This window comes from Staurois parvus, unplaced genomic scaffold (genome assembly GCF_062004578.1).
Source record: "Staurois parvus isolate SC_StPar_1 unplaced genomic scaffold, SC_StPar_1.0 ptg000387l, whole genome shotgun sequence".
Classification (NCBI taxonomy): domain Eukaryota; kingdom Metazoa; phylum Chordata; class Amphibia; order Anura; family Ranidae; genus Staurois; species Staurois parvus.
In genome coordinates, this window is record NW_028318183.1 from 5,346,083 (window position 1) to 5,372,735 (window position 26,653).

Consider the following 26,653-nt stretch of genomic DNA (forward strand, 5'->3'; position numbering starts at 1 on the left):
GCTGTAAAGGGGTTTAGGGACTATAGTGTACATTTGGAATTGTATTCAGAATCAAATCCTACAAGGACGTTGTAACTACCCAAATGCAACTAAAATGACATCAATTGTTTATGTAATACAGTAGTAAATGGTTCTTATGTGGTTTCTTCATTGCCACAATTATTCAACCCCTTAAAGACTACCACTCTGAAGAACAGAGGTTCATACAGGTGCTTTCCATCAGGTATTGAAAACACCTGTGGATGTCACCGAGCAGCAATCAAGCATAATAAGCACCAATTAGGCAGCTTTAAAATGACTGTGATACTCAGCTCCTTCTAGACATTTACTGGTGTGGTTACAAACATGGTGAAGGCAAGAGAATGGTCCAGGAAGACAAGAGAAGAGGTGATTTCTCTTCACAGGAAGGGCAATGGCTATAAGAAGATTGCAAAGATGTTAAACATACCAAGAGACACCTTAGGAAGCATCATTCGCAAATTCAAGGCAAAGGGCACTGTTGAAACGCTACCTGGTCGTGGCAGAAAGAAGATGCTGACTTCGACTGCTGTGCGCTACCTGAAGCGTAGAGTGGAGAGAAGTCCCCGTGTGACTGCTGAGGAACTGAGAAAAGATTTGTCAGATGTGGGTACAGAAGTTTCAGCCCAGACAATAAGACGCACACTGCGTAATGAAGGCCTCCGTGCCAGAACTCCCAGGCGTACCCCCTTGCTGTCTCCAAAGAATAAGAAGAGTCGACTGCAGTATGCCAAAAGCCATGTGGACAAACCACAAAAGTTGTGGGATAGTGTTCTGTGGACTGATGAAACAAAATTAGAACTGTTTGGGCCCATGGATCAACGCTATGTTTGGAGGAGGAAGAACAAGGCCTATGATGAAAAGAACACCTTGCCTACTGTGAAGCATGGTGGAGGGTCAATCATGCTTTGGGGCTGTTTTGCTTCTGCAGGTACAGGGAAGCTTCAGCGTGTGCAAGGTACCATGAATTCTCTTCAGTACCAGGAGATATTGGATGGAAACGTGATGCAGTCCGTCACACACCTGAGGCTTGGGAGACGTTGGACCTTTCAACAGGACAATGATCCCAAGCATACCTCCAAGTCCACTAGAGCATGGTTGCAGAGGAAAGGCTGGAACATTTTGGAGTGGCCATCGCAGTCACCAGACTTAAATCCGATTGAGAACCTCTGGTGGGACTTAAAGAAAGCAGTTGCAGTGCGCAAGCCTAAGAATGTGACTGAACTGGAGGCCTTTGCCCATGAAGAATGGGCGAAGATACCCGTAGATCGCTGCAAGACACTTGTGTCAAGCTATGCTTCACGTTTAAAAGCTGTTATAACTGTAAAAGGATGCTGTACTAAGTACTAAGATTGAATGTCACTTGGGGGTTGAATAAAACTGATAATGCTGTGAGCACAGAAAAGACATTTGTGGTTATTTCATTATAACTGTTATGTTATATTTGTCTGACCTACAAGTGCCTCTTTAATGTAAATGTAAGCAAGATGACTGAATGATCAAAAGCAATGTCAAACTGGCCAAAACACTCAATTTCAGTGGGGGTTGAATAATTTTGGTCACAACTGTATCTTGCTTTGCATGTAATGAGTCTATCTCATATATTAGTTTCACCTTTTAAGTTGCATTACTGAAATAAATGAACTTTTGCACGATATTCTAATTTTTCGAGTTTCACCTGTATATAGCTCCGTCAATTTACACAGAGCTTTACATATATATATTGTACATTTGCATCAGTCCCTAACCCTCAAGGGGCATACAATCTAAGGTATTTGATACCAGGTTGGTGATGTAGCTGGGGGCAGAGTTGTGGATGGCTTTGTAAGTTGTTGTTAGTATTTTGAACGGTATTTGTTGGGTGAGTGGAAGCCAGTGGAAGGATTGGCAGAAAGGGGTAGCAGACACTGAACAATTGGTAAGGTGGATGAGCCTGGCAGCAGTATTCATGATGGACTGGAGGAGGAATAGCCTATGTAAAGGCAAGCCAATGAGGAGGGAGTTGCAGCAGTCGAGGTGAGAGACAACCAGGGAGTGAATTAGGAGCTTTGTGGTATCAATGGTTAAAAAGGGGCATATTCTGGAGATGTTACGGAGGTTGAGGTGGCATGATTTGGACAGGGATTGGATGTGGGCCTGAAAGGATAGTTCAGAATCCAGGGATACCCCTAGCACCTTGGCATGCAGGGATGGGTTGATAGTGGTACTATTGATCCTGACCGAGAAATCGGGGGAAGAGGAACGTGGGGGAGGAAATATTACGAGCTCAGTTTTGGATAGATTGAGTTTTAGGAAGTGGTGTGACATCCAGTCTGATATGTCTGTTAGTAAATCGGTGATACGTTAGGAAACTGATGGGGTGAGCTAAGGAGTAGAGATAGTTTGTGTGTCATCATCATAGAAATGGTATTGGAAACCATGGGAAACTATCAGCTGACCCAAGGAAGAGGTGTAGATCGAGAATAGGAGAGGTCCAAGGGCAGAACCTTGGGGGACCCCAACAGTAAGAGGAGCAAGAGCGGAGGAAGCAGAGAGGAGGAAGTAGAGTTGTAAGTGACACTGAAGGTTTAATAAAATTTCTCAGGATTCACATCACATTATTCAAATACAATTAAAATCATCCAGATGATATAAAAACGATAAAACAGAAGAACTTGTTTGCAGTGCACTTACAAAGGATGCCAGTTCCAAAACCAAAAATGGTGGCATCATGGCAGTGCGTAGCTGCCATGTCTTCAGGGACACTAGTACTAGTGCAGATGCACATAGTGTAGGGCGATACCACTCCAGTCCCTGCATGCAAGGGTGGCTCCATAAGATGCTTCAAGAAAAAGGAGCCACCTCAGAAAACCTGGGGCAGTGATAACAGCACCAGCTAAACAAGAAACAGGCAAGGAAGATAAAGAAGCTGCATATTCAGTAAGTGACTAAATCATTTGCTGAAAGTACTTAAAAACTGAAGGATTCATATCACTTTAACAGGACCAACAAAACTATACATGCAACAGACAGGTTTAGAAAATACAGACATTGCACTTTTTACAGTAAGGTCAGATATTTTGGATGGCTTAGGTTAACATGTATATCAATATACCAAAATAACAAATGGTACCAGCCACAAAAAAAACATAGCATAACCTTTTAATCTTGAGTTTTGTGAACAGTGATTTGGTTTCTCCCTCTGTCCTCCCCTTCTGTTTAGTGCTAGTTAGTTCAGTCCTTGCTAGACTCTCCAAGTTTCTTCCATGCTCTCTCAGTCAGTGCTAGTACTTTTCTGAGATAGGGTACAGAAAAGTAATTGTCTTCGTAAACTTTGAAAGACTGGAAAAACATGTTCTGTACTGCAATTATCTGAAGTAAAAGTGCATTGGATTCAACTTCTGTGTATCATTGAATAGTTAGGCCTCATGCACTCAGTGCATTTGTTTAGTCCCTCTGAACACCAAAACTCCTGGCAGGGGAACAGCTGCTTAAAATATGCAGTAAAATGTGTGTACTACATTTGCATTTAGACATATCAAGCATTTGAGTGTTAATGGATTTAATTGGCCAAAATATTAATTTATTCTGGCCCTAGGAATGCCTTAATGCTCAAATGCTACCTGAGTTTAGGTATGTCTAGCATTTTTCTCTGCTCTACAGTTACTCTCCTGAACATGCTTTTGGTTTTTTGGTTTTTCAATCTGCAACACATAGGCTTATATAATGGTACTTTTACAGGCTGTTGAAAAAAAAAACACAATGCTTGTAAAAAACATTTTTAAGCGCTGTGTGCATGAGGCCTTAAGCACAGATCTGACACAATGAGATTTCCAACATAACTGTAAAGATGTAAAATTATTCAAGTGATGATGTCCATGTGACTATGTATGGTGAAATGTATTTAGCAGAACAGCTGGCTTAGACAGCATTGTAATGTGAAGTGAAGTAGAACACATACCAACTTTCTATGTAAAGGTGTTAGACTATCCATTACAGTTAGCACCAGGGCCATATCTATAATGAAACAAAGTATGAATTTAATCTCTGGTAGTACTTTCTAGAAATGGCATGAAATATGTCTCTTATCTCATCCTATGATCTTTTGGGGCTGCAGGGAGCCTCTGCAGTTTCTTTAACGCAAATAGTAGCATGAGTGATAAAGCATCACAGATAATTGAAGCTTAAGATGGAAGGGCAGGGCTAAACACTAAAAGCCAAGTGGGTTTTCAAAACTGCCTCATTGGATGATTGTCATGGGTAACTGTAGATACCCCGTGTCCCTGAAATTAGAATTTGGCTCCAAGAAAATCTAATGAGTTCCCAGTCTTGACCAGTGCCCTAAATTATATGCACTGAAATGGCTGCAAGGACTGCAACCCTTGAATTGAAATGAGATAACTGACATATGAGAGGACCAGATGGAATACCAAATAGAAAGGCAAGTCATATTTAATTACAACAAGCCAGAGGCCAAGGCTGAAAGTAACTGAAGAACAGAACACAAAGCCAGTTCAGAAGGCAAACAGACGACGGTATTTAGGATGCAAACAAATCCAACAACTGATCAGAAGAGGATACCAGAGGACTAGCAAAGTTGTAACTCTAGTAGCAGAGCACTATAGTTGCAGGAAAATTTCCCAAAGTGAGGACAAGGAGTAACAGACACTTATGCTTTGGCATCCTGTCAATACACTGAGCCACACTTAAATCAACAATAGATGATATCCGCAGCATGCTCATGTAACAGTACTGAATGTTAGCCAGCAGATATGCACATAGCACTAACTCATGACACAAAAAGAGCAGAAGAAAGAGATCCAGGAACAAGTAACCACTGGCCAATATGGGAGATGAGCAACCACCAGCAACTTGTCATAATAACACAATAAATAAGAATACTGTAGGTAAGAATTACATTAATGAATAACACGAATCACTGTTTTCCATAGAATTACCATTTTGCCTTATTAAACACAATGGTATATGGCTCCAGGTGTGCCTTTCAAATGTTGGCAGGGATGCATGAAGAAGACACCATTGATAAGAACTTAGAAATCTATTATATAGCTTATATTGGATACCTTAAGCACAATTCCAGATTAGATCTCATTGCTGGAAAGCCAAAGTAACATTTTAATGCATTTTAATGCTGTGAGTTTCTTTTGGCCTTGTCATATAGCTCACTTTCTGCTGCCAAATGTATAGAGTTTCCTTGGGAATTGGAGCAAAAATATACTACTAATGACCAGTGATAAAGTCAGCTGAACTCGTCTCGGAAGCTGTCTGGAATCCCACTCTACAGTATGGCGATAGCAGCTGCTTTGAAGCAAAGAAACCACAACTATGCTGCAAGAGAACAACAATTCCGCCCTTAAAAATATGCTTAGGTCCATATTTTCTTCTACTGATTGTTTACCACTAGAGCTTAACCTTATATGCCCTTTACAGAAAACATGTAATTTATGTTTTCTTTTTTTCTTCCTTTCAGTAAGAAACACAATTCATTTGTTCATTTAATATTTATAATTTGCTTGAGAATCATAGAACAAACCATCTGTCTGGCTATCCATCCATTCATCCAGTGTGTACACCAATCCACACAATCATTAGTAAGATTACTGTGGATAGATAAATAAAAAATACAATCAGTTAAAGAATAATTCCAGGCATGGGTATTTTATAAATAGTTGCATTGGTCTAGCTTGGGCTATACATATACAATACTTCGCCAATGCCCCTGGAAGCTGGAAATCTCTGAAGTAGACATTGCTGCTTCAGTGATTTCCACTTGTTTTTGGTCCCATAGGCTACACTTCTACTTAATCAACCCAGGAAGCTGGCTGCTTGGCACGGGCATTATTCAGAGAATGCTTCACATTTCTCAATGAATGCAAAGCATTCTCTGATTAGACACGATGGAGATCATAATGTCACAGCCCCTAAATGGTTTCTGTGATGAATGTCCAACCCCCTTAGGTTATCAAGCAGAAGTGGAGCTACTTGGCACAGGACCTGGAAGCAAGTGGAGATCACTGAGGTAGCAGTGTCTACTATAGAGAATTTCAGTCTCCGGGGTCATTGGCCAAGTATGGTATATACATAGTTATATTGGTCCAAACTGGAACAATGTAACTATGTATAAAATATCCATGGGAAAAATGATTCTTTAAGGTTTCATGTTAAGATAACAGACATTTTACAATCCAGTTGTACAATTTATTTTTCTGAGCTTCGGTCCAAGTGTAATCTACCTCATAATATGTATTGTCTGCCTCCCACTCCACTCGTTAATTTAATGCAGAATACTGAGGATTTATATCAAGATCTTATGCCATGTGACAAATTGAGTTCCTTAGGAACTATCCCTTCAAAGTGGCAAACAAATGGAAAATGATGTTGGCCTTTTCATAGAGCATCAATAGGAAATAGCTTTGCAAGCTGTTCCAATGAGCTCCCTTAATGTATCACAAAGGCTTCAAAAATGTATATCCTCTGTATGCATTATACTCCCTTAAGCTATTTAAGATGGGTATCTTGGAGGATCCACTAGGTGACAAGTGCCGCAGAGACCATGGGGACTTGATCCATCTGCTATGGTGCTGTCCCAAACTTCATACATACTAGTCCAGAGTTATTGATCAAGTTATTTCAGTCCAGTATTGTAGTTAATGCAAAGTCATGTATACTGGGCTTCTTTGATTCCCCTGAGGCACAGAAGTTTACTAGAGAGGCGTTGTTCCAAGCTCATAAATTGATATTTTAACATTGGAAGTCAGAGGATCCCCTACATTTACAGAGTGGATGAGACACATGGGAGACACACTGACTTGAGTGATATATCTACCAGCATAGGGATTGTCCTAATAAATGTGAAGCTAAGGGTATATTGGTTAGACAAGCCTGGTTTAAGTCTTTTGGACTTAGTGATAGGTAGGATTCTGTGACACTTTGTGAAAGTATTACCCTTCGGAGTGAATGTTAACTTACTTATAAATATATATATAAAAAAAACATATATAAGGTGCAGCGCTATAATAGTAAAAATGGCATATATAACATATTATAAATAAAGTGCAAATGTCAAGTCACACTGCGGTGAGGTTAAGCGAGATGAAAAGTCCCAAAATAAGGTCAAACGTGGGGATCCACTGGCGGAGGCTGGGAGACGAGCTGAACCGGTCCCCAGACACTGATAGACTTGGGGCGGGAAGAAGAGGGTCACTGGGGCGGAGAAGCCGAGGAGACACTACCGGCTGGGGGAGGGGATCTCACTATCAACTTCCTGGCTTCCGCGGATTTGCTTTTCCCACGTCTTAGGTTACCTATCGCTGCCTGTGCCCGGGGGAGGCTCCGGAGGAGCAGGTTCTGTTGAGCTTTTACACATCAAAGAACTTTGATTCAGCACTGAACATTCACAAGGTTGTTATCACAAGTTGTCAACTGTTGGTGAAGAGAACAAAGTTTTGTGTGTATTCATCATCTTTTACGGCAGAGTCCCCACTGGCAGAATATGCTCTAAAAGGGGACCCCGGATGGTGACACGCCTGAGACACGTATATGAAATTTGAAGTATTTACTCAAGTTGAGATTGGAAGGTGTATGACCCTGTCCCTATCTTGGCAATTGATGACCGCTATCCGATACTACAGGATAAATCTTACATGCGTTTTTTTGACGCACTTCTGGTGAGTGCGCAATTTTTATCCCAGATTCACCGTGTGATACACAGAACCTCTTCCCACGCACCTACTAGGATCTATTGGATCCCCACGTTTGACCTTATTTTGGGACTTTTCATCTCACTTAACCTCACCGCAGTGTGACTTGACATTTGCACTTTATTTATAATATGTTATATATGCCATTTTTACTATTATAGCGCTGCACCTTATATATGTTTTTTTATATATATATATATATATATATATATATATATATATTTATATGTACTTTATTGGAAGGTTCTCTCTTGGTTACCTTTTTGGTGTTCTAGCCGCTGTCCTTTGAGATCCCTGGATAGCGCTCGCATATTATCTTTTTAATGTTAACTTACTGACTATGGGATTGAGGATAGTTCTTTCAGTGAAGCTACTCGTACATGCTTTGTGGATATAAATGTGGACACCTTTTTGTGATTGTTAATTATAACTGACTGTGAATTGATTGATACAGTATGTATTTTTGAGATATAAAGTTTTCTATAATTAAAATATTGCCAAAAATGGGCATTTATTTTTTGAACGTGGACTAGAAATATGGTGACATCAGTGCACTTTTGCTCCAATAAGACCTACAGTCTCGTTGCTGTGGTGGCATATAGGACTTGTAGCTTTTTTCATACAGGTCTCAAAGAATAAATGACACAGCTGTGAAGGCGGAGCCAAGCACAGCTGCACTGAATTAGAATTAAATAGGGGAGTGGAGAAAAGAACCCTGCAAATCTGTAAGGGGATGTGGTTTGGGGGTGAAGTGTTGCAGACTCTGACCATATTTCATGGTGCACCCTAAATATGGATGTAAAATGAAACATGATCAGAAGGATGGACTTAGCTGTTAAGTTGGTCATAAACTGCTCAAATGTTCTGTGATTCCTGCTAAATTGTCCAAAATTCGAGCTGTGGGTGGCATTGTCAGCATCACCAGACTCCTCGACAAAAGTTGATTTGAAAATAGACTGAGCCAGGTGAAAAATTACTGGCTGAACATTGACCAAATACAATAGCCGACAGTAGAGTTTCCTCCATCCACACTGTTTTGCATGGATAAAGGATTGATTCAATTGATCTTGTTCAACCAGCTGGCTGAATGAGAAAAAACAAGATATGTATAATTACAGTAGCTCTGAATTTACCAAAAGGATGTACTGTGAGGATGACTTCTATAATCCATTCAATTTTGTCAAGTCAGAAAGGACATGGTTGCTTTAAGGTTAAGATTAAGGTTGAGGGGGTTAAGTTTTAGCTTATGTTGTAGGATAAAACAACTCTGTAGCTGTGCTTATGCTTGAATTCTGACCTCATCAGATGGGCAAAGTTCGAAGTCTGTCTTCTCCCACATGCTTTCCACTCAGCCCTATTGTTTTATCACTAAGATGAGGCAGTTGTCACGCTTCAACATTACCAATAAGCACTGGTGGGGTGGACAAGTGTAAGTACTGGACAAGGGCCAGATTGTAATGACTAGAGGACTAGGTCAGAGAAACTTCAAAACCGCAGCTCTTGTGAGATTTTTCTGGTCTGCAATGGTGAGGACCTACCAAAAGTGGTCCAAGGAAGGAAAACCAGTGAACAAGATGAACAAAGGAAGCCAAGGTTCATTGATGCACTTGAGGAGTGAAGGCTGGCCCATGTATTCTGATCCAATAGAATAGCTAATATAGCTCGCATTGCTGAAAAATGTAATGCTGGCTCCAATAAAAAGGTGTCAGAACACACAGTGCATTTGCATATGGTTCTTTGTAGCCATAGACCTGCCAGGGTGCCCATGCTGACCCGTGTCCACAGCCAAAAGTGCCTATAATAGGCAAGTTAGCATCAGAACTGGACCACGGAGCAATGGAAGAAGGTGGCCTGATCTGATGAGTTGAAGAATGGTTTGAGAAATAGATTGAGTTTGAAGTGTTGACTTCGCCTCCAAATTCTCCAGATCTCACGCCAATCAAGCAACTGTGGGATGTGCCGGAAAGTCCCAACCTCAAAACTTACAGGACATAAAGCATGTACTACTGACAGCTTGGTGCCAAATATTACAGCATGCCTTCAGAGGTCTAGCGGAGTCCATACCTGGAGGGGTGATGGTGAGTGGTCATAATGTTATGGCTGATAACATATAACATTAACATATTTATACTTATGTTAAAATGTATCTGTCCTTTGTCCATCCAGTTGTTTATACTTCCCTTCCCTTCACTCACCCACCACTCTGCCCACAGGAGCATCGAAAAAAAGCTCTGTGTAAGTTGTGATGACTTGGGACCTGTACAGGACTGACTCCCGTACTGCCTTCTTGTACCAGCACTGGGTACCTGAAGAGTCAAGTTCCAAGTACCATCACTATCCACAGTCCAACATAACAGTCAGATGAAGCTAATATGGTGCTGGGTTGAAAATAGTAAAAACCACAGTATACTAATTCTAGGTACACACAGGGATTTTTTTTTTGGGGAACCCAGTAGGCTGAACAAAAAAAAACAACACTTGCTTGCCGTACTAAGTGATGTTAGTGATGTGATCTTCCCCGCTAAGCTACTGTTTTCTGACAGGGGGACAACCCCCCCACCAGGACACACTTATCAGCACTCATAGTTATTGGCTGCAAGCACTGATTGGATGCTGGTTCTCCGGCATGCCCGTTCCCTAAAATCTGGTCATTAGATCGGCTTTCGCCAGAGAGGCTGCTGTACACATGAGCCCAAAGTCGCCAGTTTCTGTGAGTTCATCTACTCAACCTCCAATGAAAACTTCCTGTGTGTATAAGAAAGTAAAATATGACAACACTATCTGACTGACAGATGCAATAATTGGTTGTTGAGCACAGCAAATCCACTGTAATAAAACAAAGGGGAATGTAAAGGCACATGCTTCCACTGGGTAAAATGGCTGGAAATCAGTCACCAAGACCTCCAGTTTTCAGAAGAATAATAAGTCTGTCATAGGGTGCCTGATCTTCCCAGGAACACAGACATTTATGACTATTGACTTTGGCCACAAAATATCCACCTCCACAAAGTGTCTACAACAGGTTTACTTTAAGCTGTTATCAGTGTATATTGACTGATTTTCACAGTTACTCAAGATACATTACACATAACAAATCAGTTACTAATGTGTATTCCTATCCCCTGAAGACAGGAACAAAAAGGACACTACTGTTCTCAAGGTTGACATTTGCAATGCCTTTAGTCAAATAGAAAATAATTCCATTAACTTTGTGTTCTCATATAGTGTCAGGTTTCATCCAGAAACACCTGTCAGGGAAAAAAATACTTTGATCCTTTCACTACACACAAGACAATCAATACAGGACACCTCATCTGAGCTAAGAGGAATTGGAAGAAGTGCCTGGCATACAGGAAAATCGGAATGTGAGGGTTGTGTGCCAATAGTGCCATTTCTGAAGTACTGTCATGACTTGTCATATAATGTCAATTAGGAGTGGCAGGCATTTCAACCCTGGCTGGTTACCAATGGCCAGCTCCTATAAAGTCTGTAAGGCATCCACTACATTTATCTGGCCTTAAGATATTCTAATAGCTTGTAGATCAGTGTGTGAAGCAAGGTGGGTCGAAAGCTGGCCACACATCTACAGTCCAAATTTCTTTTAGATTTACCAACAAACATGCACTTCTTTGGTGTTCCTCAATGGTTACAAATTGAGTAGATTGTATAGACAGACCCTTGTACTACATAGCTGACTGCATGGAAAAAGTACAGTTTCCCTTTAAAGGCATAGTTAACCTTTACCAAAAAACTGTCTATGCATGTAAGGGTCACCTGTAAATAAAAAGAAACTGCCTCCTGAATCCTGATGGTGGAAGGGAACAGTAGCAGCTTGAAGTCTTTTAGCAACTTCCTGGCAACAAGGCAGGATAGGGGTGATACAATCTCTTGGAGTTCTTCAGAAGGCACTGTACGTAAATGGTCTACACCTATGGTATTATTCAACATTGGTCAAAGCTACACAGTTTGTTTTTAACTACAGGTTCCCCTTACCCTTATAGGCAGTTATTTAACCCCTTGGCACCGGCGCCTCCCGGCCCTTTAAGGGTTTCAGAAGCTGGGAGGCGGGGCAGGGTTTAGGGTCATGTGACCACCGTGACACGCCGTCATGGTGGTCAAATGATCGGGAAAGGTCCTGATCGAAAGAGGATATCGGGACCTTTCCGTGAGCACCGGACATGTGTGCTGGGAGGGTGTGTGCTCTCAGTACATTTTTTTTAATAGAACGCAAATGTGTCTAGGCCCAGACACCGGGAGGCCGCACATTTGCGTTCAGCCAGCGCCAAGAGATTAAGAAAGGTGAACTATGCTTTAAGGCTGGGTTTATACGAATTCACTGCACACATGTTTAACTGCACAGTTAACAAACAAATTGGTGGTATGATCCTTTGGAGTGCTATCAATGTAGAAAAGTGAAGGAGGAAAAGTTAGTGGTAACCACTGATATAAGGTCCTACACAGCTGTCCAATAAATTGATGATGGAAAATAAGAAATAATGGACTTGCTCATATACTTTGGCATGAGCTGTAGCTGTATATCAGTTTGCGCACAAATAACAATAAAATATAAGCACCAGCAGTCATGATACAGCCAACTTGCATCATATTTGCACATATTGCCAATAACATTTTTTCATGATCCAGCCACGTTAATTCAAGTATACTGGATGAGTATCCAGTGTTGATTAAGAATATGCATTAACATTTTAACAGTACACTGCCAAATGTTTAATCTGTATTTTCTCACGGTCGTTTAGGCATCAGTCTAAGCAGCTGCATTTCAATAAGCCCAATATCACACAGGACACCCTACTGTTCAATGTTCAAAAAATCTGAAGAACGGTAACCTATAACTTTCATCACGTACAGTGTACAATCTTAAAATACTTTATAAAAGCCTGGTGGTGCAAAAAGAAGTTGTTTGACATCAAAAGATGCTAGATGTATGATAAAATACGGAGGAGTTAATAATATTTGGGTTCTTTTATGGTGCTACTGGTTGTAGCAAGAGTAGAAAATCTGTGTTTGGACTCTACGTGTAGCATAAAAACAGCTGGAACTATTACTCTTACGTTTGGATTCATAAATCATAACTGGAACCAGTTATGAGGATTTAAAGATTGATACAAAAAAATCCTACCTGGATATGCAATAGCTATCCCCTTCTATCCATTTGTATAGTCTGAGTGGGGGACAACCGACTTTGATCTCTAAGGTATAATAATGGAATTCCACCTTCAACTCTTGATCAGATTTAAAAAAAATTCAAGAGTTTAATAGTGCCAAAACCATAAGGATAATAGCGGCATGCTTAGATAGTGACAGGCCTACAGGGGACTAAAATATAGCAATATGATCCTCTAAACAGCAGTGAATTTACAACATGTTGGCAAAAATGGCAATCCTGACAATACTTGGTCCCCAATCAGAAAACTGTATGCAATATACTGGCAACAATAAATTAACTGTTACAATATGCAGGTTTATCTATGATTTTCATTTATCTTATATCTGTGTAAAGACATACCATCCCATAATTTCAAGACACACATCTAAGACAAAAAATTGTCTTAATGTGGTGTTGCATTACTTAGAAATCAGTTCTTCTGTAATAGTTTAAACCAGGGCTTGAAAAAGCCGCTTGCCCGCTCGCCAAATGCGAGGAGAAATTCCTCTGTGGCGAGCAGCGAGCACAGATGAAGCATGGAGCGACTGCACCTGTGCTCCAAGCCTCATTGTGAAGCCGGTTTCCGGTTTACAACTTCCGGTTTCCGGCTTCTGCGGCACCGCCGCTGAGGGGACAGGTGCAGGAGAGGTCCGCTCTCCTCCGCTGAGAGGAGACACCCTCTAAACCGCCGTGGGGGACTCAGAGGGACTAGGAGTAAGTACTGTATACAACATGTCATATCACTATAATGGAATACAAGGGAGCTGGGATATACATTACTCAGTAATGTATATCCCAGCTCCCCTGTACTCCATTATAGTGATATGACATGTATACAGTAATGTATATCCCAGCTCCCCTGTACTCCATTATAGTGATGACATCTATACAGTAATGATTACTGTATACATGTCATATCACTATAATGGAGTACAGGGGAGCTGGGATATACATTACTGTATACATGTCATATCACTATAATGGAGTACAAGGGAGCTGGGATATACATACTGTATACATGTCATATCACTATAATGGAGTACAGGGGAGCTAGGATATACATACTGTATACATGTCATATCACTATAATGGAGTACAGGGGAGCTGGGATATACATACTGTGTACATGTCATATCACTATAATGGAGTACAGGGGAGCTGGGATATACATACTGTATACATGTCATATCACTATAATGGAGTACAGGGGAGCTGGGATATACATTACTGTATACATGTCATATCACTATAATGGAGTACAAGGGAGCTGGGATATACATACTGTATACATGTCATATCACTATAATGGAGTACAGGGGAGCTGGGATATACATACTGTATACATGTCATATCACTATAATGGAGTACAGGGGAGCTAGGATATACATACTGTATACATGTCATATCACTATAATGGAGTACAGGGGAGCTGAGATATACATTACTGTATACATGTCATATCACTATAATGGAGTACAGGGGAGCTGGGATATACATTACTGTATACATGTCATATCACTATAATGGAGTACAGGGGAGCTGGGATATACATTACTGTATACATGTCATATCACTATAATGGAGTACAGGGGAGCTGGGATATACATACTGTATACATGTCATATCACTATAATGGAGTACAGGGGAGCTGGGATATACATACTGTATACATGTCATATCACTATAATGGAGTACAGGGGAGCTGGGATATACATACTGTATACATGTCATATCACTATAATGGAGTACAGGGGAGCTGGGATATACATTACTGTATACATGTCATATCACTATAATGGAGTACAGGGGAGCTGGGATATACATTACTGTATACATGTCATATCACTATAATGGAGTACAGGGGAGCTGGGATATACATACTGTATACATGTCATATCACTATAATGGAGTACAGGGGAGCTGGGATATACATACTGTATACATGTCATATCACTATAATGGAGTACAGGGGAGCTGGGATATACATTACTGTATACATGTCATATCACTATAATGGAGTACAGGGGAGCTGGGATATACATTACTGTATACATGTCATATCACTATAATGGAGTACAGGGGAGGGGGGATATACATTACTGTATACATGTCATATCACTATAATGGAGTACAAGGGAGCTGGGATATACATACTGTATACATGTCATATCACTATAATGGAGTACAGGGGAGCTAGGATATACATACTGTATACATGTCATATCACTGTAATGGAGTACAGGGGAGCTGGGATATACATTACTGTGTACAGTTTTATATTTTGGACTCTTTATTCTAAAGAAAAATGTAATTTCATGAGCTTTAAGGGGGCGTGGTTGGGGTAGGGCCGGGGGTGGGGTTGGGGGCGGACCTGGGCAAGGTTGGGTGGGGCAACTGGTGGAGAGTAAGTTTTGTGACTGGCTAGTAGGTCTGGACTTGAAATTGTAACCCCTGTTTAAACTATTGTGTTTATATCATACAATTGTGCAATTATCTCTCACTATTTGCATATTTCGGTCTCATTACTCATTAAGCAACAGAACATTGTGTTTGATTTAAAACACTAATGCACAAAACCTTGCTAATATAAATACTGTTGATACAATAAAAGATTAGAGTTGGAACAGACCTGTCCGAGCATATCCGGTGCAATTGGGATGGTGGGCCAAATGGAAGAGTATGCAGCAAAGAACACTAGCCACATCAGCATGCTTCCCCAGACTGCCAGATGACTAAACTACAAAAAAAAGTTTAATATTACAATGTACCTGTTTCCCAGTGTTTTTTTACATGCAATAAATGCATTTGTTCTACTAGAATGCTATCCAGAGATTCAGACATGAAATAACAGGGGAAACATAAGGCAAACAATATTATGTAGAAAATTTTGGTTAGAGGCTTGTTTGTCCTCAAATTAAAGGAGAAGTGCAGGACTTAAAAAAAACAAACATACATACTTACCTGTGTGGCTACAGCAACAGTCCAAGGCTGCAGTTCATCCCTCATCGAGCCCTGAGCGATCAAATGACCGCTGATCACTCAGTTCTCAGTCTTCACCGAGTCAGTCTCCATTCTCTGCTCTGCCCTTCCAGCGCTAACTGGCTCACTGGACTGTGGGGGGGGGGGAGAGGTTGACTCAGGCTTTCAGCAGTGTGGTGAGAGGCTGAACCAGCTGCTGGTTAGGTATCTGGGTGGATCCCAACATTATTGCCGGGATCCCTGCAGAACCTGGAACAGCTCTGTGATGCCCGCTGTTAGCTGAATCTGGGTCACAGGAATGCAGAAATAAGTGCACTACATGGGAAGTATGGCCAAAAAAAGCTTTGGCCCTACTTCTTTAAGTTTCATATGCAGATCTACTCTTCCATATAGAATTTTAATTTATATACCTTTTTTTGGAATACTGTTTTTCAGGAGATGATAGATACAAGTATTTGAATTCTAATATTGCTTCCAAAGTAATTGGACATCATGTTTAAACAATACATACTGAAAATATATGTAAACTTAATCACTAAAATCTTATATTATCTTTAACATTTAATGTAATTTCAAAAGTAACATTTTAAATCTACAGATTGTGTTAGAGTGATCAATAGTGTAATGGCTTATTAATGTACACATCAGTGTTAATCCTCATAGGAAACCCGTCAAAAATTATATATCAAACAATGAAATTCCAATACAAAAACTTTTATTTCCTGTTACAATATTAATGTATTACTATAGGAAAGAATACAGTAATATTGTGCTCTTTTACACTTTTGGCCCTCTATATAATATTATTCCTTAGGTATTTTACACAACAGTAGAGTATGCATCAGTTATGCACAGCTACGGGTGTAAAGTGTGTTTTCTGCCTCCCAGTACTTTTTGAAACAATAATACCTAGTGAGCCTGCTATGAAGATTCTTTGAAATACCTTATTATGGGTGACAACACTCTGTCCCCACCTCCCAACTGTGTTTTTGTACCTTTACCCTGTCACATTTTCCCTGACAGAGACCACGAGTGGCTATGCCGACACACTGCACAGCAATTTCCACCACGGTTACTGTCAGAAGGACCAGAGCAACGACATATAGTTGCTGCTGGATCATGTAGACAGAAAGTAGCTGCAAGCTGGCTGGAAGAGAGCAACAGAACTGAGATTCAAAAATATATAATAGATAGGATAAAAAGGCAAAAACAATGTTTTCCTAGAGTGTATTTACACTTACAGTTGCAAGAAAAAGTATGTGAACCCCTTGGGATTACGTGGAGTTTTGCATGAATTGGGCATAAAATGTGCTCTGAACGTCATCTAAGTCACAACAATAGAAGAACACAGTCTGCTGAACATAATACTACACAAACATTAGATGTTCCCATGGTTTAATTGCACATAACATGTAAACATTCACAGTGCAGGGAGGAAAAAGTATGTGAGTCCCTAGCTTAATGACTTCTCCCAGAGCTAATTGGAGCCAGGAGTGAGCCAACCTTGACTCCAATCAGTGTGATGATATTGGATGTGTTGCTGACAGCTGTCCTGCCCTTAAAAAACACACACCTGTTTTGGGTTTACTGGTTTCAAGAAGCACTCTCTGATGTGAACCATGCCTCGCAGAAAAGAGCTCTCAGAAGACCTATGATCAAGAATTGTTGACTTGCATGAAGCTGGAAAGGGTTACAAAAGTATCTCCAAAAGCCTTGATGTTCATGTGTCCACGGTAAGACAGACTGTCTACAAATGGAGAAAGTTTAGCACTGTTGCTACTCTCCCTAGGTGTGGTCGTCCTGTAAAAATGACTGCAAGAGCACAGCGCAGAATGCTGCATGAGGTAAAGAAGAATACCAGAGTGTCAGCTAAAGACCTACAGAAATCTCTGGCACATGCTAACATTTCTGTTGACACATCTACAATAAGGAAAACATTAAACAAGAATGGAGTACATGGGAGGACACCACGGAGGAAGCCATTGCTGTCCAAAAAGAATATTGTAGCACGTTTGAAGTTTGCAAAAGAGCACCTGGATGTTCCACAGCACTACTGGCAAAATATACTGTGGACAGATGAAACCAAGATTGAGTTGTTTGGGAAGAACACACAACACTATGTGAGGAGAAAAAAAGGCACAGCACACCAACATCAAAACCTCATCCCCACTGTGAAACATGGCGGAGGGAGCATCATGGTTTGGGGCTGCTTTGCTGCCTCAGGGCCTGGACGGATTGTTGTCATTGATGGGAAAATGAATTCCAGAGTTTATCAAGACATTTTGCAGGAAAACGTACGACCATCTGTCCGCCAACTGAAGCTCCGCAGAGGATGGGTGATGCAACAGGACAATGACCCAAAGCATACAAGTAATTCTTCAAAACAATGGCTGCCACAGCACAGAATACGCCTTCTGGAGTGGCCCAGTCAGAGTCCTGACCTCAACCCGATTGAAATGCTGTGGCATGACCTTAAGAGAGCGATTCACACCAGACATCCCAAGAATATTTCTACACTGAAACAATTTTGTGAAGAGGTGTGGTCCAAAATTACTCCAGATCGTTGTGCAGGTCTGATCTGCAACTACAGGAAACATTTGGTTGAGGTTATTCCTGCCAAAGGAGGGTCAATCAGTTATTAAATCAAAGGTTCACATACTTTTTCCTCCCTGCACTGTGAATGTTTACATGTTATGTGCAATTAAACCATGGCAACATCTAATGTTTGTGTAGTATTATGTTCAGCAGACTGTGTTCTTCTATTGTTGTGACTTAGATGACGTTCAGAGCACATGTTATGCCCAATTCATGCAAAACTCCACGTAATCCCAAGGGGTTCACATACTTTTTCTTGCAACTGTATGTAACTGCCCAAAGCAAAAATTAAATTAAATTAAAATTAAAAAGCATAGAAAATGGAGAAACACAGATTTGAAGCCACTTGTGGTAACAAAAATACATTTTTGTGAATAAAGACATATGATTTTTGCTAGATACAAGACAACTACTTTCCCATTTAAGTTTTTCTTTTTTTTAAATATGTGGTAAAACTTTTTTCTTACATAGGCTTGAATTTACTATTAAAATTACACAGATCTATAATTCAGGTCTAAAAAAGGAACAGTTCAGGAAGTAAAAGGAACATGGGAATTTGGGTTCAAATTAATGATTCCAAATGAGTGCAATTTTTGTGCAATTTTGCACTTTCACTCGACATGTTTACCTGTAAAATTACTTACTTTTGTCCATGCTGTAGTTTCCAGGCCAGCTTTTAAACAGACTGTCACCACAACATACTGTGGACAGAACACATAAAACAACATGAATTTCCAGCACACTCAGTAAGAGACACTTGACAGGTTTTACTTCCTTTGTTTATTGTCTTACACAACTTTTACAAAAAAATAATTGCACTTTCTCAAGCTGACTTTGCTGATTTTGTTCCCATTAAATTCTCAAAAGACTTTAATAAAGGAAAAAAGGAAAAAGAAGCAAAGGTAAGTAGAGAAGAGGACAGAAGATGGGGAGGGGAGGAGAAGGTAACTAGGGAAAGGTAAGTAGGGAAAAGGAAGACTGAGGAGGTAAGGTAAAAAAGCAGGATGGAAGGTAAATAGAGAAGAGGAGGGAAGGTAAAAAGGAAAGGTATGTGAATGCTATCCACCTTTAGGCAATTTCTAAAAATCCCATCTCTTTGGAGAAGCCTATCCTGCTTCTACACAATAAACTGTCTTTTTACTTTCTCCATCAGCTCATCCCACAGTTTTACCTTTTGTATCACTTGACCCTCTCTCTTAGATTGTAAGCTCTAACGAGCAAGTCCATTTGATTCCTCTTGTATTGAATTTGTATTGAATTGTATAGTAACTGTACTGTCTGCCTTTTGTAAAGCACTGTGCAAACTCTCTGTGCTATATAAATCCTGTTAAATAATAAGAAGAAAAGAGAAGAAGGAACAATGAGAATTGAAGGAAAGAAGATAAAGGAAGATCGTGGAGAAGGGATGAGAAGTGAAATAAAGTGGATTAAAGGAAAAAAGGAATAAGATCAAATATGTTTATGAAGGTTCTCATTTATCCAGGTCATGGTGTATCTAGTAATAGTCACATTCAAGAGGACGTTTTCAGAAACGCTGAAGATGTTTCATAGTTTATCTAAGCCTATCAACTTCTTACTTCTTTAGTTCTAATAACTGTAGGAGCATATCCCAGCATGAGTATTGGAACATACTTCAGTATTTATATCTACACAGGAGCAGAGACACCTTAATCCAATCACCATAAAATGTGTAGATGGTAATAGTCCAAGAACAGAATGGGAGGTGTAAAAGTTGTGAAACCACCTTGTGTTAGTTACATAATCTGATCCTTGAGATGCGTAGGTGGTGCTCCTCCGGGCTCTATTTCAAATTCAAGGATACATTTTACTGACAGAAACATTGCTGTGGTATGGTATCACCTGTTTCTCCCATTGTACTCTTTCCTTCTGTGCCTCATCCCATACAAACTTGATGGGTTTTTCAATTGAGTTTGCTCATTAACAGCTTGTAATTTTGATGTTCTAGTCTTGATCAATGTGTCTTCCACATAACCTAACCAATGACTTGGTGTTATTCCCTAGAAAGAGTTGCAGGCTCTCTTCTATGTCTTCTCCATGTACAAAAAAGCTAAAATGGAAGATACAGGCAATACCATGGCACAGCCATGTTTATGTCTGTATAAATTATCTTTTAACTTGAAATAGGAATCAAAGGATTAACACATATGCAGACTCCCAGACACCAAGGATGGGAATAAATAACTTAAAAAGGAGGTTTTTTCACACCTCCCATGTTGTTTTTGGATAATCAACATCTACCTCAATACATTACAGTACATGTTAAATGGATTAAGGTACTTGTGCTACTTGTGGATATGATGCTCAAGTATCTTTCTACACTCAATAAAACTGAAAAAGTGACAGATGAGCTGCAGAACATTTTCAATGTTACTGAATATGCCCAGCTGCATGTAAATACTGTAACTATTGTTATCAAATGAGATAAAAAATAGAAGTGTTGGGAAGGTAGGAAGGGAAGATACAGAGAAAAGAGAGAAGAGAAAAAGAAGGAAGAAAAGAATGGAAAAAGGGGGAGAAGAAGAGGAGAGACAAGAAGATGCCATATAAAAAGGGAACAAGAATAAAAAGAAGGTAAGACCTCATTCAGAGGAGCACTGGCAACCTACTGCATAGAGGAGGCATTTGTTTTGGAATCTACATCTGCCCTAGCTTCTTTCTCAGGCAGTCTCTGGAAGTGGATGTAGATGCAGCAGCTGCCAGATGACAAAGTTTGACAGCGTGAAGCCGGGGGCGGATGCAGACAGCAAAACAAATGCCTCCTCAATGCAGTATGGGTGCCAATGTCCATCTATACAAGGGCCTAAGCAGGGAAAGGTAAGAAAGGACAAGGAACAAATGGATAATGAAAGAGGTAGGCAGGTAAGAAAAGAAGAGGAAAAAATGACAGAAGGAAGGAAAAATGGATGAGAAGGAGAGCAAGAATCAGCTATAACATAAAAGCTGTGTCCAGAAGCATTGTTTAGCTTGAGAATTATTGCTGTATTCTTTTTTAGCAACAGGCCAAGTAACATCCTCTAAATCTGTAATTGTATGCTTGAAAAATGAAAGATATCATTGTACCAGCTTTTGGAGGAGATCAGGACTTTAAGTAAGGGCAGGGCTGGGACAAGGGGGGAACAGGAGGGGGACTGCCCAGGGTCTTGGTATCATGTGAGGTAGAGGGGGCACTGCAGGGAGAGTTTCTAATGCTACATGCTAACAGGAGTACTGACAGAATTACTACTCCAGTCTGCTCAGTGTGGCAAGTTACAAGCTGAATTTAGAGTACAGAAGAGAGTCAGGAGGCAATGCTCTCTCTACTCAAGCTCCTACTCCTGCTCCTGAATTGGAACTGTCAGATTGGGACCGTTCAAGGTAAGCCAACTCTGTAAAGTCCCAAACTGACTGCAGGTGTCCCTAAGTAGCTCCACCATACCCCTGCAGCTGCCATGCATCTCTCCCCACCGGGAGAAAGTGTTAGAAGTTTGCAAGCCCTAGACTTCTCCCTGAACTCTGGTATGCAAAGATGAGGAGGAGCCTGGGGGGAAGGACATCACACAGCACTGCCGCTCTGCATCTGAGGTCTATATTTTTTGGGGGGGAATTGTACTGGGGCATGGTGGAGGTGCAAAGTAAGAAACTGGGGAGAGTGTGCTAGGATGGCAGAAGGATAAGATGATTAGTGCTGGGTGGGAGGTTTTGGTGAGGCATGAATATGTATTAGGAGGGGGATTGAGGGGAGGAGGATTTGTAAAGGGGGGTGGTGCTTGGATGAGAGATTTGGGAGGGGGGTTTGTGCTAGTAAGGAAAAACATATTTGAGGGGGGTATTTGTGTTAGGAAGGGGGATTTAGGGAGGGGGGAAGTTGTGCTAGGAGGGACAATTTAGGCAGGAGCAAATGTACTGTGAGGGAAATTTTTTTTGGGGGGTGCTAGCAGGGGGGATTTGTGCTGCGGGGAGGATTTATGGTCATGGGGAAATATGGGGAGGAGGATTTGTACGAGGAGGAGGGATTTGGGGGGATTAGTGCAGGGAAGGGGGATTTGGGGGGAGGGGCTTTGTGCTAGGAAGGGCCTTTTTTCGGGAGGTGGAATTTGTGTTAGGGAGATTTGGGGGGAGAGGGTTTGTGCTAGTATGGATGGTTAGGGGGATGCCGGGTGGATGTGTGCTGAAGAGAAGGATTTGTGCTCATGGGGATATTTGTGGGTGGGGGTGCTGGGAGAGGATTTGTGCTTGGTAGGAAATTTTGAGGGGTAGCAGATTTGAGCTAGGATGGGTGATGGGGAAAGGGAGGATTTGAGATGGAGTGGAGTCAAAGATTTGTGTTAGGAAGTGGCAGGATATTTTTTTTTTGTGGAGGGGGGGGGGGGGGAGGGTTAGTGATACATACTGCTCATATATCTTGGGGAAAGGGAGGTATCCACCCTGGATGCTAGATAACTGTCCTTCAAAAATATAAAATATATTAGGCCCATAACTAGTGGAAATGATGTGCTTTTAGATTTATTAAAGCTATTGGGAATTAAATAGTCCTGCATCAGATAGTAAAGACTTCTCAGCTTCACAATTATTTGTACAGATATACTTACAGTGTAAACAATGTTTCCAACAAATAAATAATCGGTGACCTGTCCATTGGTGAACACAGCATCTGGAGTGAGACAGAGAACATTGATCAGTCCTATGCAAACCATTCAGCTTTACTTCTAATAAAGGATTACTGTATATCATTTCCTTTTTGTGAATAAAAATGACTAATATTGGCGCTTAGCAACAATCCAGTGCCTAAATGGTTAATCATTCACATAGATGGTTTGTTAGAGGTGCAGTTGGCCAACCCTTACAAAAAGTGTCTGGATCTGCCACATATGCCATATCAAGTTACATTTTTCTTTCTTGGGAGAAACAAACAAAATATTCCAAATGTTGTTATGAGCAACAGAACCATGTTAAGGACTCAGCGTTGTTGTTAGAGCCGGTTCACACATATACGAATTGGATGCGTTCTAAACCGCATCCAATTCGCATGACACATGAAAGAACATTGCTTTCTATTGTGCCTGTTCACATATGTACAGAGTAGCTGGAGTGCGGATTCAGTACAAATTGAAAAAGAGTCCTGTCAGTTTTCTGAGCAGTGCAGTCTACACCACCAGGTAGAAATTCAGGCCACATGACTTCTAAGGGAACGCTTTCAGGGCACTCTCTTTCATTCTAATACAAAATGCTGCATTTGGCTTGCTTTGTCAAAAATGCAAACAAATTATCAATAGTTAATTGTGCATCTAGAGAAATGCAACACAAATCAGGCAAAACGCAGACTCAGAATTATCATCCAAAGTGTACCAGTATGGTAAATGGCAATCTACAGACCTGCGTTTGATGAGCGTTTCAAACACACAACAAACATATAAACAACACCCAAGTAAGCAAACCATTACTCCAGTTTGTCACACATTAACTTGAGAATGTTTCCATGTCACTTGTTCATTGGCAATTGTTGACAGAACCCCAAAGATCATGATGCTAAAATTAGAATAAATAATAGTAATGGCAGCAAACACTTCAGTGCACTTCTTGGAATCACTGGGTTCCTGCTCCCAATTAGTAATGATGACTCATCCCACAAATGTGCAGAAGACCTATTAATTCCTTTTTTTCTATTTTATCCCACCAAACGTGCAATAAAAGCTTCTGCCAATGCTTTGCCTTCACCTTGGAGTCTAATATATGTTTTACAATTTTCAGATCACAATGTAATTTACTAGACCAGCAAACCATGCTTCTGGCATCAGCTTTAGGTTTAAAAAAATAAGTAGTGAAAATGTCAAATAAAACAAAATGGTCAAAGTCTTTTTTGTAACTTAAAGTGAACCAGTCATTACAGATCTACAGTCTTTTGAAATGTCTTCTCTGGCTGTCCTGTTCTTTCTCTGTCTTCACCACTTATTGAATCATTGACTTGGAATAGGAAAGCACCAAGTGTGGTTGACACTCCTGACCCACATATTTGTTCACGTTAGTGACCTGAAGGACAAAGGTGTTCCCATCTTGCTGTTATTTAAGTGCTTGGTATATGCAAAATTGAACTCTAGTACAACAGCAAAATATGCAGTTAAAATATTTTAAGTATTTTACTTCCCAAAATATCTATAATTATGTTCAGAAACAGAGATGAAAAATGGCTTGTTTTCAAATGCTTGTTCAGAATTTGTAAATACTTTAGTGTGTATGATCTAGGCACAGATGGACAGAAAAGAATAATTTAAAGCCATGTCACAATATACAATTTCATAAAAACGTGGTGTTGCAGGAAAAAAACTCTTATCACAGACTATTCTAAACAGATGGGGCCTTTCCAGTTTTTTTTAAAAAGTTTCCCTAAAATACATGTGAAAAACTGGTTGTATTAACTATTATCTAGAGCACTGGTCCCCAAACTGAGGCCCCCTTCTTGCTTTTACCCTGTCCAGTATCAACAACCCTATCCAAGTAGTAGCAACAATGGGGCACTATTCCTCCCACTGACACTAATAATGGGGCACTATTCCTTCCACTGACACCAACAATGGGGCACTATTCCTCTCAGTAGTATCAACAATGGGGCACTATTCCTTCCACTGTAACCAACAATGGGACACTATTCCTCCCAGTAGTATCAACAATGGGACATTATTCCTTCTACTGACATCAATGATGGGACACTATTATTTCTACTAATAACAATGATAGTAATAATAATAACAATGATGGGACATTATCCCTCCCACTAATGATAACAATGATGGGGCACTATTCCTTCCAATAGTATCAACAATGGGGCACTATTCCTTTTACTGACATCAATGATGGGGCACTATTCCTTCTACTAATACCAATGACGGGGCAATTTTCCTCCCACTAATTACAATGATGGGTCACTAGTCCTCCAACTAATACCAATGATGGAGCACTATTCCTCCTCTTATTGACTACATGCACTACAGTTGCAAGAAAAAGTATGTGAACCCCTTGGGATTACGTGGAGTTTTGCATGAATTGGGCATATAATGTGCTCTGAACGTCATCTAAGTCACAACAATAGAAGAACACAGTCTGCTGAACATGATACTACACAAACATTAGATGTTGCCATGGTTTAATTGCACATAACATGTAAACATTTACAGTGCAGGGAGGAAAAAGTATGTGAGGCCCTAGCTTAATGACTTCTCCCAGAGCTAATTGGAGCCAGGAGTGAGCCAACCTTGACTCCAATCAGTGTGATGATATTGGATGTGTTGCTGACAGCTGTCCTGCCCTTAAAAAACACACACCTGTTTTGGGTTTACTGGTTTCAAGAAGCACTGTCTGATGTAAACCATGCCTCGCAGAAAAGAGCTCTCAGAAGACCTACGATCAAGAATTGTTAACTTGCATGAAGCTGGAAAGGGTTACAAAAGTATCTCCAAAAGCCTTGATGGTCATGTGTCCACGGTAAGACAGACTGTCTACAAATGGAGAAAGTTTAGCACTGTTGCTACTCTCCCTAGGCGTGGTCGTCCTGTAAAAATGACTGCAAGAGCACACCGCAAAATGCTGCATGAGGTAAAGAAGAATCCCAGAGTGTCAGCTAAAGACCTACAGAAATCTCTGGCACAGCTAACATTTTTGTTGACACATCTACAATAAGGAAAACATTAAACAAGAATGGAGTACATGGGAGGACACCACGGAGGAAGCCATTGCTGTCCAAAAAGAATATTGCAGCACGTTTGAAGTTTGCAAAAGAGCACCTGGATGTTCCACAGCACTACTGGCAAAATATACTGTGGACAGATGAAACCAAGATTGAGTTGTTTGGGAAAAACACAAAACACTATGTGTGGAGAAAAAAAGGCACAGCACACCAACATCAAAACCTCATCCCCACTGTAAAACATGGCGGAGGGAGCATCATGGTTTGGGGCTGCTTTGTTGCCTCAGGGCCTGGACGGATTGTTGTCATTGATGGGAAAATGAATACCAGAGTTTATCAAGACATTTTGCAGGAAAACGTACGACCATCTGTCCGCCAACTGAAGCTCCGCAGAGGATGGGTGATGCAACAGGACAATGACCCAAAGCATACAAGTAATTCAACAAAACAATGGCTGCAACAGCACAGAATACGCCTTCTGGAGTGGCCCAGTCAGAATCCTGACCTCAACCCGAT

General features: G+C 40.6%; 1 protein-coding gene across 1 annotated transcript in view; it reads right to left on the bottom strand.

Annotated features, from left to right (window-relative positions):
• The window catches only part of ATP8A2 (ATPase phospholipid transporting 8A2), an 870,132-nt gene that overhangs the window by 180,620 nt on the left and 662,859 nt on the right, over positions 1 to 26,653 (bottom strand). The window contains exons 31-33 of the mRNA XM_089685820.1: positions 23,049 to 23,110; positions 19,104 to 19,160; positions 15,515 to 15,622 (exon numbers count right to left, since the gene is read on the bottom strand). Coding sequence (XP_089541946.1) covers positions 15,515 to 15,622; positions 19,104 to 19,160; positions 23,049 to 23,110 — 227 coding nt within the window. The remainder of the gene's footprint in view (positions 1 to 15,514; positions 15,623 to 19,103; positions 19,161 to 23,048; positions 23,111 to 26,653) is intronic.